Source organism: Antechinus flavipes, chromosome 4 (assembly GCF_016432865.1).
Source record: "Antechinus flavipes isolate AdamAnt ecotype Samford, QLD, Australia chromosome 4, AdamAnt_v2, whole genome shotgun sequence".
Taxonomy (NCBI): Eukaryota; Metazoa; Chordata; class Mammalia; order Dasyuromorphia; family Dasyuridae; genus Antechinus; species Antechinus flavipes.
In genome coordinates, this window is record NC_067401.1 from 473,694,254 (window position 1) to 473,714,639 (window position 20,386).

Below are 20,386 nucleotides of genomic sequence, written 5' to 3' on the forward strand. Positions count from 1 at the left end.
TGAAGCCAGGAGGACCTGAATTCAAATCCAATCTCTGACACTTAATGCGTACTGGCTGTATGACTCTGGGCAAGTTACTTAACCCCAATTACCTCGCAAAAAAAATGATAACAGAACTTCTATCTCATTTGATCCTTAGACAACAGCCCTAGGAGACAGGTGTCATTATTAAAATGGAGATAAGAACACCTGCCTTCCAAGGTCCTCTGAAGATCCGGTGAGAGAATGTCTTTGCTAAGGAGATAATGTCTGTAAGTCACTTTACGAGGAGGAGGAAGAGGAAGAGAAGAAGGAGGAGAAGGAGGAGGAGAAGGAGGAGGAAAAGGAGGAGGAGAAAGAGGAGGAAGAAGAAGAGGAGGAGGAGGAGGAGGAGGAGGAGGACATAAACAAAGAACAAGTACTGACAGGTAGCAGATCACCAGTGGAGAGGCCGCATGACTCTCAGGAGACAACCCAGCCAGGGAACCCCTTCATGGCTTAAACGTGCCTGCCCCAGTGGACAGAGCACACAAGGCAAACCGCTCATCTTAAATCAATCCTCCTGGGACTCTGTGCTGGCTGAGCCGTCAGTGGACCACGGCTAGGTCACTTGGGCTTCTCTCTATCAGATGGGATGAGAGAGCCCTGGACCAGGGCCTGGGCTGGGGCTCAGGGGAGATAACAGAGGCAAAGGGCAAGGTGAATGGGGAGGGACGTCTTATCCAAAAGGAAGTGTTCAAAGGGAAGGAGAGTGATTATGTGTGTTAGAAGCACGTCTGACGGCTGCAGCTCCCTCCCCAAGCTGCCCTTCCAGAAAGTAGGAAAGGACCAGGAGCGCCAGACCCAGGCCTTGGGCCTGCAGGGCTCAGACAAACAGCGAAGGCAGTGGCTGACTCACTGGGGAAGATCTTGGAAACATCACAGAAAAGGGGAAATGGGTCACTGGACCAAGAAAGACAAATGCTGCCCCAGTTTCCAAATGACAGACCCATGAGCTGGGCTTCTGCTCCTCAGAAAATTCTCACTGTGCATTAAAGGAAGGACTGTGAACCATCAGGAAGAGAAACTTCAGGACGAACAGTAACGTGGCTTTGTGGGGCTGGGGGAGGGCTCACAGCCAAGGAGGCTCGTTGGCTTTTTAATCAGGGTATGTCGGGGATGCTCTGGGCTTTACCTGCGTTTCAGTAAATTGTCTAACCAAGACAGAAGAACGGACAAGATGGAGATGGGGGCCAAGGGACAAAGGGGAGAATGTTAAAGGCCTGAGCAAATGGACTGGAGGGAAAGGCATTAGAGGATCGGAGCCGCCCTGACAGGAGAACTCTGGTGCAACGCCTGCCCTTGACCCCCTTTTCTTCCTCCTCTTTCTCAACAACTTGGAGGAAGGCCCGGTGACTGGCTCATCAAATTATCAGATAATTTTCAGCGAGAGTGAAAACCGATGCAATGAAGAAATGCCATGGCTGCCAAACAAGCTATGGAACTGCAGCCAGAGGAACAAAGTTCAGATTTGGGGTAAGCATAAAGAACTTAACACGTCAAAGTCCAGAAACCCAAGTGCACAAGCACAGGTGGGGAGGGGTAACCAGACAACCCTGAGCACACACCCCAGCCCTGGGAGAGGTCACTGACCTTCCATCTCGCATCCCATCAGGCTCAGCCCAGGGGTCGGTGAGCTACAGCTCAAGGGCTGGCTCGGGCCCCGCCTGCCATTCCAGGCTTTGGGCCACACAAAACTTTGACCGCTGTGGTCAGATGTCAGCGGTGTCCCCAGACTTTGTGCTCCCTGCCCATCTGACAGGTGCCCCCCAGCAGACAAGGAGAAAGTCCTTCTTGGGGGCTCTTTTGGGCCGCAGGCTCTGCACTCTGTAGCTCAAACCTTCCTAACTCACAAGGTTCTGGTATTTATCTAGAGTGAAAAATGTAGAGGCTGACATTGTGGGCAAGCTGGGGCTGGGGGAGAGGAGGAGGAAGGGGGACTGCAAACGCATCAGGATGTGACGGCCAAGAACGCAGTCTTGGAACACACCAGAGAGGCCCTGCATCTTCCAGAACAGGAAGGGACACGGCCCAAACCCTCAGGCCCTCAGAGTCCATCTGGAGTACCCGGTTAAACAAGGTGCCACAGGCAGGACACATCCTGAGCGTCGGGGGAGGGTCCCGAGATCCTGCTGCACGAAGACAGGCTGAAGGGGACACTTGTCCCTCCCACTCTGGCTACCGTACCCCTTTTCTGCCACACCTCCCATCACATGCCCCACATGTCTGTCAAACTTTCCTTGCAACCCCCCCCCCCCCGCGTCTCCCTAGAACAGCCTGCATGCTCTCTATGGGATAGCTCAAGGGCCACATGGGGCCTCTCCCCTTCTCAAAATTATTCTGAATTATTGTATACACTTTGTGTCTTCTTCTTGGCGGACAGGGTGCGTTCTCCAGCAGAAGGGAAGCCCCTTTGGAGGCGTCCTGTTTTGTCAGCCTTTGTATCCTATCAGAGTTCTTGGTATACTTTATGAAAGAGAGACAGAGAGAATCAGAAAGAGACAAAGAAAAGACAGACACAGATAGAGAGACAGAGACAGCGAGAGAAACAGAGAGACAGAGAGAGAGAGAGAGACAGAGAGAGAGAGAGACAGAGAGACAGAGAGAATCAGAGACAAAGAAAAGACAGACACAAATACAGAGACAGCGAGAGAGAGAAACAGAGAGACAGAGAGACAGAGACACAGAGAGACAGAGACACAGAGAGAGACACAAAGAAACAGAGAGAATCAGAAAGAGATAAAGAAAAGACAGACATAGATAGAGAGACAGAGAGAGACAGAAACAGCAAGAGAGAGAAACAGAAAGACAGAGAGAGAGAGAGAGAGAGAGAGAGAGAAACACAAAGAGAGAGAGAAAGAGATGGAGAGAAAGTGTGAGTATGTGTGTATGTGTGTATGTGTGTGTGTGTGTGTGTGTGTGTAATAAAATGTATCTAAAGAGTTATCATGGAAAAGAGGGTTTAGACATGCCCCCCCTTAACCCCTAAAAGCAGAACCCAGAAGAATGGGCAGAAGTTGCAAAGAGGAAATGTTTAAGGAAAAAATTCTAAAGCAGGAAAGTCACCACAGGGAGAGAGGAGACTGTCCCAGGAGGGCTCTGGCACCAGGCAGCACATGAAGGGGTCCTTGCGCAGGTGGGCAGCTTGGACAAGACCCCTCGGAGGTCCCGGCACGCTCAGAGGGTCTCGGCCAGTTCCCAGCCCAGGAAGGCACGAGGGAAAACCTGGGTAGGCAGACATTTTTTTAAGGGGCCAAAGCAGTGCTTGGCTGGTAGGCAAGCCTTCGTTATAATCCTGCGTAAATCCTCCCATCAAAAACTATACAAGGAGACGAGACAAAAAGCACTAGGGAAAAGCTGGCCCTTATTCTTCCCAAGAGCCTCTGGGCCACATGGAGAGTTAAGGCCTGAGACACAGATGCCACTCACTTTGAATGCGAGGGAGCCCTTCTCCATCTTCTCAAAGCCCAGCGCCAGGACGCAGTTTGCCAGACCTGAAAATAAGAGGCAGGGGTTACCACAGCGACCGCTCCAGACACTCAGAAGCATGGGGAAAATCCCAGGCTTTTCAAATGTCTTTTTTTTGGATTTGCCTATTGAGGGCACGCAGTTCTTTATGTTTCTGAATTAAACTATTAAATTTAAATATGTTGGGGGGAAAGGAGGGAACAAACCCAAGGTGCCTAATTAAACAATGTTGCCTGAAGTCAGAGCAGCCTCTCAGAGCCAGGGGCTTATCCTCTCACATGAGACAACCCATGACCACTAGGTGGCACTGTGCTGCTGGGCTGAGCTGCTCTCAGGTGGGCCTCCTCAGGGCCCGGACCCCCAGCCTCAGTTCCCTCCTCTGTAACTCTGGGGTGACGGCCCCCCAGAATGGGGCGAGGGTCAGCTGCGTGTGCAAACCCGGGGCAGGCCCCGCCCAGCAGGCTCGGCTGGTGACAGCCCCACTCACACTTACCCAGTGGGGGCCAGAGCCCGAGCACGAGGCCCACGGGCACCCAGATTGCTCTGACGGGCCCAGCACAGCCGAGGGCGCCCCACGTGACTGCTCGGGTCCGCCCAAGAACAAGGCAGACACTGCCCCCGGAGAACCTCCCGGAGGCCCCGGGCCCCCCGCACGGACCCCCGACCTCCGCACAGACCCCAGACCCCCGCACGGACCCCCGACCTCCGCACAGACCCACGGACCCCCGCACGGACCCCGGACCCCCGCACGGACCCCGGACCCCCGCACGGACCCCGGACCCCCGCACGGCCCCCCGGGAGCCTTACCGCCCTGGATCAGCTGCCTGGCCATGTACAGGGCCGTGGAGCCCGTGGAACAATTGTTATTCACGTTGAAGATTGGGATCCCGGTCAGTCCCAAGCTGTGGTAGATGGCCCTCTGGCCGGACGTGGATTCACCTGTACGGGGAGCAGCCAGAAGGGGATGGTTAAGGAACGGCGCCCCCAGGAGGCGCTGTCGGGAAAACCAAACCGTCCGGAAAACAGCCCCGCAAACACCAGGGCGCCCCGAGGGCCAGTGCGTGGGGGGCGGCCCCTCCCAGTGGGGCTCCGAGCTCCCCGGCAGCTCCCGAGCACTTCAGTAAGTCAGCGGAGAGCGGGAAGCCTCATTCTTCTGGTCTGTGGTCTGTGAAGCAACTGGCCGGGGCTCAAGGCTGTGCCCTGCAGAGCATCATGTTCCCCGAAAAGCGGGGCTGTGAGGAGGGGCGGGGAGCATGCCAGCCTGGGCTGCCGAAGGCAGGAGGGCGCCCAGGGAGAACCCGAGAGAACACGGGGAGTGACGGCGATGACAATGAGGAACGGCACGGCCTGAGTGATTATCTCACCCTAGGAAGGGAGCGGCTATTATCGTCCCCTTCTACAGATGTGCAAACTGAGGCAAACGGAGGCAAAGGGCCCTGCCCAGGGAGACACGACCAATACGTGTTTGAGCTGTACCTGAACTCGAGCCTTCCCGACCCAGGGCCCAGCGCTCTTACCCGCTGCCCCACTTCCTGATCCATCTGGAAAAAGGAAAGGGTTGGACAGGAGAGGGCGCCAGTGCTACTGTGGCAGCTCCGTCCTTACTTTGTGGGCAGCAGGGAGCTACGGAAGACTTAGGAGCAGAGGATGAGACCGAATCACAGAGATCGTTCTGGGAGCAACACAAAGGTGGGATTGGAAAAGAGAGAGAGAATGGGGTGGGCCCTTTGGGAGGCAAGTGGTCATGGGGGGGGGGGGGGGGGGGCATGGGAAGCCAGAGGGAAGAGACAGAGGGGAGGAACATGAGAAAGATGTCAGCTGGATCAGAAGGCAAGTAGGTGCCAATTCAGCAAATCCCTGCTAGGATGAAAGAAGGAAACCAGATCCCAGCCTTTCCTCAAGGCTCTTCCAGTCCAAGAAAGGGATATTCATACACTGGGCCTGCCAAGCCCCAAAACCTTCAAATGGGTCCATGAAGTCAAAACTATTTCCATAATAATAGAAATTTTCGCATTTCCTTTTCTTATTTTTCTCATTTTATTTTTGAATTTATATTTTGTTTTCCCCAGCTACAATTTTTTAAATTCATTTTTAAAATTTTGAGTTCCAAATTCTCTCCCCATTACTGTCATTGAGAAGGCAAGCAATTCAAGACAGGTTATGCATGTGTAGTCATGCAAAACATGTCCATATTGGTCATGATGCATTTCATTTCTAATATGGTAGCTATTAATACAAATAACCCACATAAACAAAGGCTCTTTGGGAGCCTCTATAATTTTCTTTTTTTTTTTTTTCTTTCTTTCTTTTTTTTTTTTTGAAGTTTGATTTGTTTTTTTTGTTTTTTTCCTTTTTTTAAAAAATTTTTATTTAATAATTACTTTATATTGACAGAATCCATGCCAGGGTAATTTTTTTTTTACAACATTATCCCTTGCATTCGTTTCTGTTCCGATTTTTCCCCTCCCTCCCTCCACCCTCTCCCCTAGATAGCAAGCAATCCTATATATGTTAGATATGTTGCAGTATATCCTAGATACAATATATGTTTGCAGAATCGAACAGTTCTCTTGTTGCACAGGGAGAATTGGATTCAGAAGGTAGAAATAACCTGGGAAGAAAAACAAAAATGCAGATAGTTCACATTCGTTTCCCAGTGTTCTTTCTTTGGGTGTAGCTCCTTCTGTCCGTCATTTATCCATTGAAACTCAGTTAGGTCTCTTTGTCAAAGAAATCCACTTCCATCAAAATATGTCCTCATACAATATCGTTGTCGAAGTGTATAATGATCTCCTGGTTCTGCTCATTTCACTTAGCATCAGTTCATGTCAGTCTCGCCAGTCCTCTCTGTATTCATCCTGCTGGTCATTTCTTACAGAACAATAATATTCCATAACATTCATATACCATAATTTACCCAGCCATTCTCCAATTGATGGGCATCCATTCATTTTCCAGTTTCTAGCCACTACAAACAGGAGCCTCTATAATTTTCAAAAGTCCTAAAACCAAAAAGCTTGAGAAGCACGAGGCACACAAATCACTAATAAGCTTAGTACATGTCAAGTGCCAGGATAGATGAAATGAAATAACTCAGGGCGGACTAGGGTGGGAGATAAATCAAGCACGGCAGATTTCAGTGAAGGAGGCAACTCTGCAAGGGGCCTTGAAGACAGGGAAAGTTGCCTTTATCTGGCATAAGAAAGGAGCAAACACACCAGCAACTGCTAGACAACCCAAACACACTAAGTCTGCAGCATCTACTTTATAGAAACTGTGTTCTCGGTAGACAGAATGCTACTGCGTTGTTCTTGGTTTAAAAAAAAGAAAGAAAGAAAGAAAGAAAGAAAAAAGAAAAAGAAAAGAAAAAAGAAATTGATTTAACTGATACATATGCAGTTTTGAACAAGGTGTTTCCTAAACATAGAATAAGAGCGTTTGATAAAAGAGAGATATCTAAGAGATCTCTGATTCTTAATACTTAACAGGACCTAAACAGGTCCACACATACTTACCACATACTCATATCCATAAAAAAGAGCTACAAATCAAACTTTCAGCAATACGATGATAGATTGAATGCATAGATTTGTTTTATCTTGTATTTATTTAAACTCTCCAAAGCACTGTTCAAGATACAAGATATGACTCAGGAGAGATTGTCCCTGTGACTCCCTGTCACCATCTGAGCCATGTAACTGGAAAACTATAAAATACTTTTTAATGCAAAAAAGAAAAGAAAAAAGAAAGGGATAATTTATAGATAACTAACTCATTCATAGAGAATCCATCTTCTACTTAGATTCTTTAAGTAAAATTCTTCACGACATGAACAAAGATCTTTGGTAAGTACATGTGGCCCTAATTTATGCCCTTCCTGTTCCTAAGTAGGAGGCTCATTCTGTTCTCATTTATCAAAGAAGATGATATAATCTTAACCTCTGGGTTGGAAATGTTTTGTTTATTCAATCAAGTTTTTCTGGTCTTTCTTAACCTCAGTGCCTTCCCTCTAAGCTCATATTCATTTTATCTGGTATAGACCTAATTTGTACCTACTTGTTTCTAGCAAACTGTAGGTTCCACAAGGGCAGGGATGATCTGCCTTTCCCTGTATCCCCAGAGTTTAAGCAACAGAACCTGGCACAAAGTGGCGTTTAATAAATGTTTGTTGATGACTCTACACCTTTCAGTCAAATGTGATCGCAAGGCTATAATCTACCACAGAAAATTATCTGGAAAGCACAAATATCCCCTTCTCATCTATTCAAGTGTTCCCTACATACATGAAGAGACCATTCTCAGCAACACATGGGTCAGTAAATAAGTGTCTTCGCAGCCTTTTTGGATAATGACACTCATTTTGTACTTCTTGTCTTTCTCTTTTTGAGAGAGTTTGAACCCTCAATGTTTTCAAAATTACGTTATTCTCAATACGGATTTCTCCTAAATCTATTTGGTCGAGTCCAACTATTCTTTCCAAATTAAATTCACATACTTTTCTGCTTCTCTGTATGATAAATGGCATCTTGAGCCATTGTTTCTATCATCCAGGAGTGAAATAGGCTGCTTAGGATACACCATTTAGCATCTATTTGCTATTCTTCCAACTCCATTTGTACACTCTGTGAGGTGACTCTCAGGTCTCACATCCCCCTTGCTCCCGACTCACTTTCCCATTCCATACTTTTGGTGGTTTTAGAAGGTAACAGGGAAAACGATGGGGTTTTTATAAGGTAAATTAGCCACATGATCCTCCCGCATAAGGTTTTCCTGATGAGGTTTTTGCTCTAAAACAAATTCATCAGGACTGAGGGCAATTCTGTATTACTAATGTAAGGCTAGGTCAGAGCTAGTGGCCAACTTGCTGGTGATGAGATTTCTTCACTTAGTTAAGCTCAGATATCAATCACTCATCAAGCCCCTATGATATACCTACTGAAAGCCAGGCACTATCAGGGATATAAGGATAAAAGTTCAACAACCCCTGTCCTTAAGAGCTTACACTGCACTCAAGGAGACATCAGGTACCTACCTGACAAAGACAGACCAAATACACACAAGGGAGCTCACTTTGGGAGCTGAGGGGAGTAAAAAGGGCTCTGAGCAGAAAATGGGAAGTCGAGAGGAAGGAGAGCATTCTGGGAGTGGGGGCTGGACAGGGCCAAGGGCAGTAGAGGAAAAAAGATCCCAAAGGTTTCTAAGGCACACAAACCCAGCCCGGCCACAAACCCAAACCAAGGGGTTGATTTTTGATCCTAGAGACAAGCGCAGCCACTGGCGTTTATTGAGTAGGAGAATGACAAGGTTTGGCAGCAGCTTTGAACAGATGCTTGTTGCCTGAGCTGGAGGGCAGAGCAGAAGGAAAACCAATTCACAGATATTACAACAGTCCAGGCCAGGGGCCCTTGGGCCAAAGTCCACCAGCCCTGGTCTAGAAGCTCACAAGGATCTGAACTGAGCTGTAAGTAAGGGAGTCCTCATGAGGAGTCAGATGTGAGAGATGTGGGGAAGGTAGACACAAGAGCTGAGAGCGGATCGGGGCAGCCGAGGGAGGAAGGGAAGAGCTAAGGGTGCCAGCCAGGCAGGACCGACGGGACCCTGGAAAGATGGAGACACTCTCAGCAACAGGAGGAAGGTTCACAAGCAGGAGAAGAGCTGTTTTCTAGACATCCTGTATTAGCCGCCAAGCACCACGATGCACAGAGAGCTGCGCCTGAAGTCAGGCGCACTTATCTCCCCGAGTTCAAATCCAGCCTCAGACACTTCCTAGCTGTGAGACACTGGGCAAATCACTGAACCCTGCTTGCCTTTGTTTCCTCATTTGTAAAATGAACAGGAGAAGGAGATGGCAAATTATTCTGGTATCTTGTCAAGAAAACCCCAAAAGGGGACATGGAGAGTCAGACGCAACTGGAACAAACCACCGACAACATGGAGCATCCCTGTGGAACATCCAACAGGGATATAGAGGGGGTCCTCTGCACAGAGATGATGACCCCTGCCAGGGAAAAGCAGAGGGACAGGAGAGAGCCTGGAGGAGCCAGCCAGGACACCAAGAGCACGGCCCTGAGGGAGAGACAGGCCAAGGAGGAGCCAGCCAGCAATGGGGCAGGCACAAAGGCCCATGGGTGTGAGCAGGTACAGGACGCCTCCAGAGGAAGGAGATGGGCGAGGAGGAAGGAGACTGGGAACTCACTGCTCTATGGGCAGGGAGGTCCTGGGGGGAGGGGACACAGGTATCTAAAGTCACACTTCTGTGCTGTGCTGATGAGTCCCCAGAACTGCTATGAGATAGTCACAATAACAGTACTAACACTGAGGCGACAATCTAAGGGTCAGTGGGGTCCGACTCTGTGACCCCATGGGGGGTTTGACTGCCATTTCCTTCTCCAGCTCGGTTTACACCTAATATCACTGCCCGCCCCCCAAGGCTGGACGAGGTGACTGCTGTTTGCAGGGGGGTGCCTGGCCCAGGCCCACCTAGCGGAGGGAGGGAGTGACCGAGCCCACCCCCAGCACTACTCACCATACACGTAGCCGACACACGCCTGCTCCACGTCCGAATAAGAGACCCGGGCATCAGCCAGAGCCTTGAGGCCTACCAAAAAATAAATGAATTTTAAAGAAGAGACTTTTAGGCAAGTCAAGAATTAAGTTCTAGCATTCTCCCAAGTTTAAACAGCAAATTCGCCCTCACGCAGTCTCTTGGGATCAAGTTTCCTACGTGTGTTTTCAGGAAATATAATAATTAAGGAAGAGCTGAAGTCAGGGAAGGAGAACCGCAGCAGCTGGAAGACCCTGGCATAGGCCAAAACCAGGAGCCTGAATCAGGCCCACAGTGGCCTACACCCTTTTAGTGAGAAAGCATTTTAATCCCCAGTCTTTTTTTCCCTCCATTTTGGGAGGCAATTGGGGTTAACTGACTTGCCCAGGGTCACACAGCTAAGCCGTCTGGAGCCAGATCTGACCTCTGGTCCTCTTTACTCCAGAGCCGGTGCTCTCCCCACTGCACCGTCTGGCTGCTCCTTCCCCACTGACGCCGTGAAGGACGTGGGGGAAAGGGAATGAGAACAGTGCCGGCCACAGCCGGGCATGGGGGACAAGCCGTGAAATCCCTTTATGGAGCAGGCAGTTAGCACAAATTAGGGGCTTTTTCAATTCAATACATGGGGCCACCCAATGGCAGTTAAGTAATAACCCCTCTACCGAGCATTCAGTGACCAAAAATGTGGGAAGAGCAGCCGGAGCCCAGGTGAAATGGTCTCTCCCGCTCCCGGGCAGTCCTGGGCAGGGGACGCCTCGGCCCGATTCCTGGCAGTGCTGCCAGGCTAGCCCCTCGTCCCCAGGGAAGTGGGACTGTCTGCACGAGAAATGAGGAGGGAAGACAGGTCAGAGCCTCCGTGGGTTGGTTACCTGCTTCTTTTGCCAGGTCAGGGTAGTCCAGTGAATCCTGAAGCCCCGGCTTCTGAAACTAGACAAACAAGAGGAACCAATCAGCACAAATAGCATGTCTCAGTTTTCCCACCTGGGCTTCGTAGATGCTAGAAATACACATCACAAAGAATGAGAGTAGTTTTTCTTAGTTAAGTAATGACTGGGCCAGGGGAACAGAGATATGGGTTGGTGGCTGGTTGCTGTCCTTCCTTCTCGAAGAGGACCAAAGGGACATCACTGTTGAGTGCAGCGTGTCCAACTGTGGTCGATCAGACCAGTGTGAGCTCGGAACCCTCAGGTCAGACACAAATAAACCCTACGAACACCTGGGGGCGTCTCTGCCTTTGCCCATCTCCTGTTCCTTCTGGCTGACTCAGTTCTGCTGTGCACCCAGAGCACCGGCCCTTCTCTGAGGAGGGCCCATGCTGGTGGTCCTGGGCCAGGGTCTCCCATGTCGTACAATCGGTTCTAAAGTTCTCAAGAAAGACCTTGAGAGTGTCCTTGTATCGCTTCTTTCCAACCACGCTGTGAGGGCACTGTAGATCATACTAAAGATCTTTGAACTTAGGGAGCTTAAAGGTCTTTTACAGCTAGCTATGAGGGGAGGGGACAAGGGGAGAGGAAGCAGCTGCTCGGCGGCTGCAGGGGACACACAGCAAAGGTGCTTTCTCTGCTTGGAAACACAAGGCTGGGTACCAAGCTGTTGGCCCTACGTTCCACATGCCCATGTGACAGCCCCATGTCGCGGGTGGATATGGGGTCTGTAACCCCCTGTTCACGAGCCTCGGCTGGTATGGTCACACTTTGGCACTGGGAGCATGCTGGGGGAAGGGACAGACCCCCGTGCTCCTGCTCACCAGGAGGACCAACATGTGCTCCTGTCCCCAAGCTCCCCTTCACTCCTCTCCATGATGACACGCTCCTCCATTCCCCCGAATTCTACCTCCAAGATGCTCCCCTCTATTCGACTCCCTTTCTTATGTCCCCTCTTGGGACTGCTAGGTCTGAGCAACCACAAAGCATTTATTACTGCTTTGTCTCTCCCGGGCATCCCGCTAAACACCGGGGATACTAATACCAGCAAAACGACGATTCCTGCCCTCATAAGTTTACGTTCTAGTGATGAAAACAACATGTCTGAGGAGCTAGAAAGGGCAGCGGCAAGGTTCGAAAATGTCCTGGAAGTACATTAGGGCCTGTACCTCAGGGCCAGGTAAGGGGAATGGCCTGTGTAGGCAAGAGCCAGTTTCTGGCTGGAATATGGTGTCTAAAGGGAACAAGGTGACATCAGTCTGAAAGGGTGAACTGGAATCAGATTGGGAAGGCTTTAAATATCAAGCAGAGGAGTTTTTATTGGATGGAAGGAACTTCTGAGGCTGACTTGAACAAGTCAGATTTGTACAAGAAAAGAAATAGGGGAAGGAGAAGCAGAGTGAGGACATACTTTGCCCTCCAAACTTCCAAACTAGAAGCATTCATTGTCACAGGAATGAAGGTAATTATATGGGGGGTATAAAACATGTCACAAATACACAGAATCCTCCTCACACAGATTCCCCTTGCAAAAACCCCTTCCTTCCCTTATGGCCATCACCTGGGTGAGAGCAATAACCAATATGGGAGAGGGCCCAGGGCTTTTTCCCTTTTCTTTCCTCATTCTTGAGCAGAACCCTATCCAACTGGGACAGCTTATTTCTGATTAAGACCATCTAATCTAGGTCTCGATTTCTTAAACTGTGAATCTCATAACTGAATGTGGGAATCACGAAATATGATGTTGTCAGTAAATGTTTGATTTGCGTAGCTGTTTTATATACCTATATACTCAGGGTCCCATAAAAATTTATTGGTGAAAAGGGGTTATTACAAACAAAACCAATGCAGACAAGATTAGAAGGGAAGCAATAAACTGGGAAAACATTTTTACAGTCAAAGGTTCTGATAAAGGCCTCATTTCCAAAATATATAGAGAATTGACTCTAATTTATAAGAAACCAAGCCATTCTCCAATTGATAAATGGTCAAAGGATATGAACAGACAATTCTCAGACGAAGAAATTGAAACTATTTCTAGCCATATGAAAAGATGCTCCAAGTCATTATTAATCAGAGAAATGCAAATTAAGACAACTCTGAGATACCACGACACACCTGTCAAGTTGGCTAGAATGACAGGGAAAGATAATGTAGAATGTTGGAGGGGATGTGGGAAAACTGGGACACTGATACATTGTTGGTGGAATTGTGAACACATCTAGCCATTCTGGAGAGCAATTTGGAACTATGCTCAAAAAGTTATCACACTGTGCATACCCTTTGATCCAGCAGTGTTTCTACTGGGCTTATACCCCAAAGAGATACTAAAGGAGGGAAAGGGACCTGTATATGCAAGAATGTTTGTGGCAACTCTGTAGTGGCTAGAAGCTGGAAAATGAAAGGATGCCCATCAATTGGAGAATGGCTAAATAAATTGTGGTATATGAATATTATGGAATATTATTGTTCGGTAAGAAATGACCAACAGGATGATTTCAGAAAGACCTGGAGAGACTTACATGAGCTGATGCTGAGTGAAATGAGCAGGACCAGGAGATCATTATATACTTCAACAACAATACTATATGATGAACAATTCTGATGGACCTGGCCATCTTCAGCAATGAAATGAACCAAATCAGTTCCAGTGGAGCAGTAATGAACTGAACCAGCTACGCCCAGCGAAAGAACTCTGGGAGATGACTAAGAACCACTACATAGAATTCCCAATCCCTCTACTTTTGTCTACCTACATTTTTGATTTCCTTCACAGGCTAAATGTACAATATTTCAGAGTCCGATTCTTTTTGTACAGCAAAAGAACGGCTTGGACATGAATATTTATTTTGTATTTAATTTATATTTTAATATATTTAACATGTATTGGTCATCCTGCCATCTAGGGGAGGGGGTGGGGGGAAGGAGGGGAAAAATTGGAACAAAAGGTTGGCAATTGTCAATGCTGTAAAATTACCTATGCATATATCTTGTAAATAAAAAGCTATTAGAATTTTTTTTAAAAAGAAAAGAAAAGGGGTTACTAATGGAAAATGTTTAAGAAGTCCTGCTCTAGGTAATTCTGGCCCATTGTTCTACTGAGGTAGGACCTAAGTGGAAAACAGATTCTTTTGCATAGATTACTAGAGGTCAAATGATCTGGGTAGAAACAAGTGTTTCTAGAGTGTTGACATGATCAGTCACATACCCTACAGCCCCTCATTAGAAAAAAGGCCTGCCTTTCAATATAATATTCACTTTTTCATTAATTGTTAGTCAGTTAAAGTTGAAGTCAGCCTGTGGGGAAAACCCACTCTTCCAAGGATATTTAAGCACTGGATGATTCCTCTTCAGTTCCCATTTTCTCATTAATTATTATCCAGTTAGAGTTGATGTCAGCCTGTTGGGAACACCCATTCTTCCAAGGGTATTTAAGCACTGGATGGTTCCTCTGTAGTTCCCAAGAGAATCACTGGCTTCAATTTATTATTTGCTAGCCATGATTAATTAAATGATTATCAATTACCCAGAAGCTCTGTCTCTCAGGCTTTCTATTCATTTTATAAGAAAAGGTCTAGGTCTAGGAATGTAATGAAATATTACTATATTAAAAGGAATGCTTTCAAGGAAGCCTTGAAGGACCATTTCATACAAGGTCCTTCAAACAAGGACCATTTGAATGAAATGATGTGGAGGGAAGTGCGAAGACCCAGGAAAACAATTTATACAATAACACAGCATTAAAGACGAACAGTTTTGAAAGCCTAAAGAACTCTGATCAATGTAATGACCAGTCATGATTCTGGCTGGCAGATGAAGCCTAAAGAGAGTGGGAATGGACTCAGAACACATAATGAGGGAGGCTAGCTCAGCACAGCCAGTGGGGCGATGACTTTTGCTCGATTATAACTAAGAGTTACAAAGGTTGTTTTGGGGGGAGGGGAGGAGGAATGCAGAGAGATAGAGGAGCTACAGAGAGGGATACCCCCTAAAAGAAAGAAAAAAGCAAGAAAAGAGGGTCACAGAACCATGTTTCTGAAATGCCCAGAAGAAAAAAGAAGGCCAAAGGGATGACAGCCAACTAAGAGTGAGACTTGTCACAAAGCAATCAAAAGTGAATGTCACAAAATTATAAAGAAGAAATATGGTCCAAAAAAGGGATTTAGAAAGATGTTCTAAATCCACAATTTTGTAAAGATAGAAGATCCATGGATATAGATAGAATATCACATATATTTTCAAGCCTTTTTGATGTGTTGATTGGTTCTTCCTTTCTTTCTCTTTTTTTAAAAAATATTATTTACTATATGAGATAGCTCTTGGCAAAGAAGGAAAGGCTACTGGGAGAAATTCTGTCCATCTTTAAAACATCAACTACAAGTTATTATTTTTAAAGTAACTTGTTTATTGTTATTTAAAAAGAAAAATTACTGTCCACACTGGAGATGTGTACTTTCATATACAAATTCCCATTTCCTATTCTACTAAGTGCCCATTTTTTAATTGTAAAATTCAGATTTTTTTATGCTGGAAAAATAAATAAGAACTTGCATAGGTGGGAGAGGGATTAGAGAGAAATCTCCCCTCAAAAAAAAAAAGGCCACAAGTGTCTGTGACAGAGAAACCTTCAGAATGGAAAGCCAGCCCAGGTAGCCACTGCTACAGGCTTTTCTAGAAAGACTCTGCACCTGCCAGGGGAGGCAGAAATCTTATTGATCTGTTTGTCTTTATAACAGATTGAAGTTTATTTACATCAGTCAGCTATTGACAGAACAAAATCAGAGTTGAAAGAAATCTCGAGAAATCATTTAGTTCACTTGCAACTATTTTACAAAAGGGAAAACAGAAACCCAGGCCAAGTGGAGTGGTTGGCCAAAGGAGAGCAGACCTCTTACTGGTTACTGGAGGGAGTACAAGAAAACGTGAAAGATGTTCAAGTTGTCGTTTATCCTTCTTTCTCTAAGAGCATCATGACATCGGGGGAGGGGAAGCCAGGACACACAAGTGAGGAGGACTGAAGTGAGGGAGGTTGGGCAAGGTCACCGGCCTCCCTTTACCCTCCAGAGCCCCCTGATTCCAATGGTCAGATGTAGGTCAGGCCGGCTAGAGATGGCCCCGGATGATGAGAGAGACCTGGGCTTTTTTAAGCTTAGTCAGTTTGACTGAGCCCCCCATTCATTGATTAAGGCTAGGAGGGTTGTGGGAATGAACGGATGAAGAGTCAAATAAGAAGGACCAAAAAAATACACAAAGACTACGTTGGTCTAAGTTGAAAGATCATCAAAAGGTCACTATAACTCAGTCACTAAAGACCAAAACTGGTCCCAAAGGATGGATGGTGAAAGAGACCACCTTCCTCAAATGGAGAAAAGAGAACTCCTAGGGCGGAATGCTGTGTACGGTTCTAAATGGATTCACAATGTTGAATAGTTTTTTCTGTTACAAACAGTGCTTCGAACTAGAAATGGCTGATATAAATAAACAAATAAAAAACAAATTCAGGACCCGGCCAATGGGAGCTCCACCTCAGGTCCTGAGGTGCCAGCCCACCTGGAAATGCTGGGCAACTTGCCTCCAGAGATGGGCCCCTGCTCCCCAATCTGGACATGGTGAACATTCTGTGGCTGACCCTAGCCATCCATCCCCGTGTAAAGAGATGGATTCTTGACTGGCTTTCAAGCAAGGCCTGATATACACTGAAAAGGCACTAATCAGCCAAAGCCGGCCTCCACCTACTGCTTTCCTGCCGGGCTGGGTTCAACAAGAACAGCCTGCCTCCCTAGCAGACCATAGCAGAACCATGAGTCCATGGCCCTGCCACTGTTTCTCTCCAGTTGTCTGTACTTGTTCCTTTTAAGCGCAATATTAAAGATAACCACAACTTCGGGAGTGTCCAGAGGTTCCAACATCAAATCTCAAGAAACCCAAGTGCTAGAATCCTGCCAGGACATGGAGTCCTAGTAAGGGGACAGTCCACACAGATATGTTTGATCCAGCCCAAAGGAACAGATTCAGACTCACATTTGGAAATGAACTTGATGGGGTAAATATCTTCTAGAAAAAGTTAAAAGTATGAGCCCCCTTCTTCTAGGGGTTGAGGTGATAGTTCAACATAAAAAAAAAAAAAAAACAGAAGTTACCAAGACTTTCTTCTCCCATTACTCCCTCCTCATCTATGGGGTCTCACTGTCCTACCACCCATCAAATCTCCTTTAACGTATTCCTCTTACTCTCCCATCTCTTTCCCTTCGACAAACATTTAGAACAGGAATATTACACCTCCAGGTCCTCTGTTTTTCTTATTTAAGCTGCTAAATACCATCAGAAGACATGAAAGTATTAAAGAAGACACCTGTTTCTCCCCCCTCAATGGAGTGTTAGCACTACATCATCTGGTAGCTCCTTCTAATGGCCCAAATAAATTCCCTTTCTAGATTTCTCTGGACTCCTGTGTTTATGTTTCAAAATTCCTACTCAGCTCTGGTTTTTTTCATAAGAAATACTTCAAAGTTCTTTATTTCACTAAGTAGCTTTTTTGTTTTACATTATAGAATGATGCCCAGCTTTTCAGGATGTTACCCTTAGTTGTAAATCACATCTTTGGCCTTTGTGAAATACTGAAATATGTTTATATATCCCAAGATCTATTAGCAAGTGCTCCCAGGCAATGGCAAAAATGTGTCTTACAATGGACATCTTGGAAGCTTTGATTGCAGGAGGAATACAGAGAAAAGAGAGAGATGAGCTAATTATAGGGGTCATGAATCAGAGAACAGGGATCTAGAGTAGACAGAAAGAGAGGATGGATAATAAAGGAGAAAAATCCTTTTTGAAAAGAGACACAAAAAATGAAATTTACAAAAATAAGCCAACAGGACTAGCTGAAAGGGAGGAAAGGAATGAGAAATCTACTTAATTGAAAAGAAAAAAGGGGGGAGAGGGGCAGCTAGGTGGTACAGTGGTTAGAGCACCAGCCCTGAAGTCAGGAAGACCTGAGTTCAAATCTAATCTCAAACACTTAACACTTCTGAGGGGTGTGACCCTGGGCAATCACTTAACCCCAATTGCCTCAGCAAAAAAAAAAAAAAAAGTGGGGGGAGGGGAGTGAGGAGAATTATGTAACCAATTAAAAATAGGAGGAAAAAGAGAACTAATAAGCAGAACTCCAAAGATAACAAACAACAAGAGGGGATTGGGAGTGAAAGGCAAAAAGTCAATGGGAAAAGGGCTACCTTAAAAAAAAAGTAACTAAAGAAACATAATAATGTTTTTACAGCAGAAGAAAAAAAATCAATACAAAGGTCTGTAAGCTAGAAATATAGGGCCAGACCTACTAAGATGAGACAAATAGTCTCTAAAAATCAGCCTCACAAGTTCAAAGTGGATGACTGGGTGAGATGGTTTTCTACCAAAGCTTTGCAGGCTTCAGTACTACTTGCCCAACTGGAAAAGAGCTTCAAGATAGCATAGCTTCTTCCAGAGCCACAAGGCTAGTGATCATCCCTGTTCTGCATGGCCTTAGAAAGAATGAGAAACAGCAAAGAAACATTTGGGTTTGAAGGAAAGAAAAAGTTCCTAAGGAGTGCTACAAGTGGCACAGGCTGCCTCGGGGGCCTTGGGGGCCTGCTTCAGTGGAGTCCTGCAAGCGCTGCCTGGCCTGGATGCTCACTGGACTCCCTTTCAAGTTCGGATTCTGTGGACTTCATTCAGAAGGTTCAGGAATTGAAGGAAGTTTATGCAATAGTGACACCCACTGCAGAACCACCTGAAGGGGAACATCCTATGAGATCACACAAGTTTGGGACCTGAGAGGCTGCTGACTCCAAGGTGGAAGGACCTCCAGCCAGCCCCAAAGCAGTTACAGTGTAATTGGGAAACATCTGACAAAATATAATTGCAACAGGACAGGTGGCCCCTGCTCTGGCGCATCTCCCGCTGCCCTCGGGACAGCCAGTACCGGCCGCCAGGCTCTCCCGCTTCAGGACCCGGCTCCGGGACAGGTTCCTCCCCCTGGGAGCCCCCTTCCTTCCCCCAGGTTTGTGCCGGGAGACGTGCATTTATTTAAACTCCAGCCCTGCCACTTGGATAACAGCCCAAGTGTCCAGAAACTGGACAGCTTGAACTCCATTCTCTAGCTTGTCTGGCCCCTGGTTGTTATTTTCATTTTCTTCTTTTCTCACAAAGGGAGTCTGGCCGTGTAACTTACAACGGATGTGGTCACCAGCCTGTCATGTCTCCATCTGTTAGATGGATGAGACTCCTCCGTGTCCTCCCTAGTTCTATCTCCTAGATATGGACATAGATGCAGATATCGATAGACAGAAACCTTATCTATAATACTGAAGTCTCTCTGATCTAAATCCTACGCCCTTTAACAAGCGGCTCTTGAGCGCCAACCAGCCATCTGCTGACACCAGGCTAGGGGGATCTGAAGCTCCTCAAGGCATACAGTAAGTGCTCAATCAATGCTTGCCCTTGACTTCATCCAATATTTCCAATTCTTGGCGAACACTGGTTAACTGCATGCACATGGCAGACGTCCCTTTTTAGCTCGGACCCTCGCCCAACCCCGTGCAGACCCTCACCGTCTCACGTTTGGACTAATCACGGTGGGTTGGGGGGCCTCCGCCTCGGGGTCTCCCTCCCTGAAATCCATCCGCCATTCAGCCCCAAAATGGTGTTCCTAAAGCACAAGCTCCGCCCTCCAGGAAACAGACACAGCGTGTGTCCTCGGCATTCAAGGCCCCTGACGGCCTGAGCCCCTTCCCCAGGCAGACTTCTGGCAGTTCCCCAGGCCCGACAGTGCCCCGAGCTCGGAGCGCCTCCCCGCCCCGGCTTCCTGCCCCTGGTCTCTGCCTCTTCTCCCCCGCCCAGTCCGTGCAGGACGCGGCCGCTCCGGACCTGGCAGGTGGCCTCAGTCTCCCCCAGCAGAGAGCAAGTTACGCCAGGCTATGGCCGACCTCAGGCCGGTGTTTACCTTGGTCATCCCCACGCCCACCACGAACACGCGCCGGGAGCTGGCGCTCTGCATACGGAGGGCCGCGGCCATGGCTGGAGGGCGAGGAAGGTCCGACCTGACCTACTGACAGACCCGACAGACTGACGGGAAAGGCCCTTAAGGGGTGCTCCTGAAGGGGGCGGGGGCGGGGGCGGGGGCGGGAGGGGCGGGGCGAGGCCTTGCGTCACCCGGAGGAGCCGGGGCCAGAATCCGGGGACACAGGCTCCCTCCCATCTCGCGCCCTGGAGACGGAATGCGCGTGCGCGAGTCCGCTTCCGCTCCTCTCCACCCCCACCTTCGAGGGCTTCTAGTGCGCATGCGCGTTGTCTTCGCCTCCCCTGCGGGTCCCTGAATTGGGCTTGCATTATGGGTGCAGGGGCGCGTGCGATCAATCAACCCATAAACGTTTATTAAGCGCCTGGAAGGTGCCAGGCC

At 47.6% G+C, this 20,386-nt stretch overlaps 1 protein-coding gene across 1 annotated transcript in view; it reads right to left on the minus strand.

The window, feature by feature from the left end:
- The window catches only part of SCP2 (sterol carrier protein 2), a 72,331-nt gene extending 52,264 nt beyond the window's left edge, over positions 1-20,067 (minus strand). Inside the window, exons 1-5 of the mRNA XM_051999674.1 lie at positions 19,931-20,067; positions 10,900-10,957; positions 10,013-10,084; positions 4,294-4,425; positions 3,448-3,512 (exon numbers count right to left, since the gene is read on the minus strand). Of these exons, the coding sequence (XP_051855634.1) occupies positions 3,448-3,512; positions 4,294-4,425; positions 10,013-10,084; positions 10,900-10,957; positions 19,931-20,002 (399 nt within the window). The 5' untranslated portion in view covers positions 20,003-20,067. The remainder of the gene's footprint in view (positions 1-3,447; positions 3,513-4,293; positions 4,426-10,012; positions 10,085-10,899; positions 10,958-19,930) is intronic.
- Between the last annotated feature and the right edge of the window lie 319 nt (positions 20,068-20,386).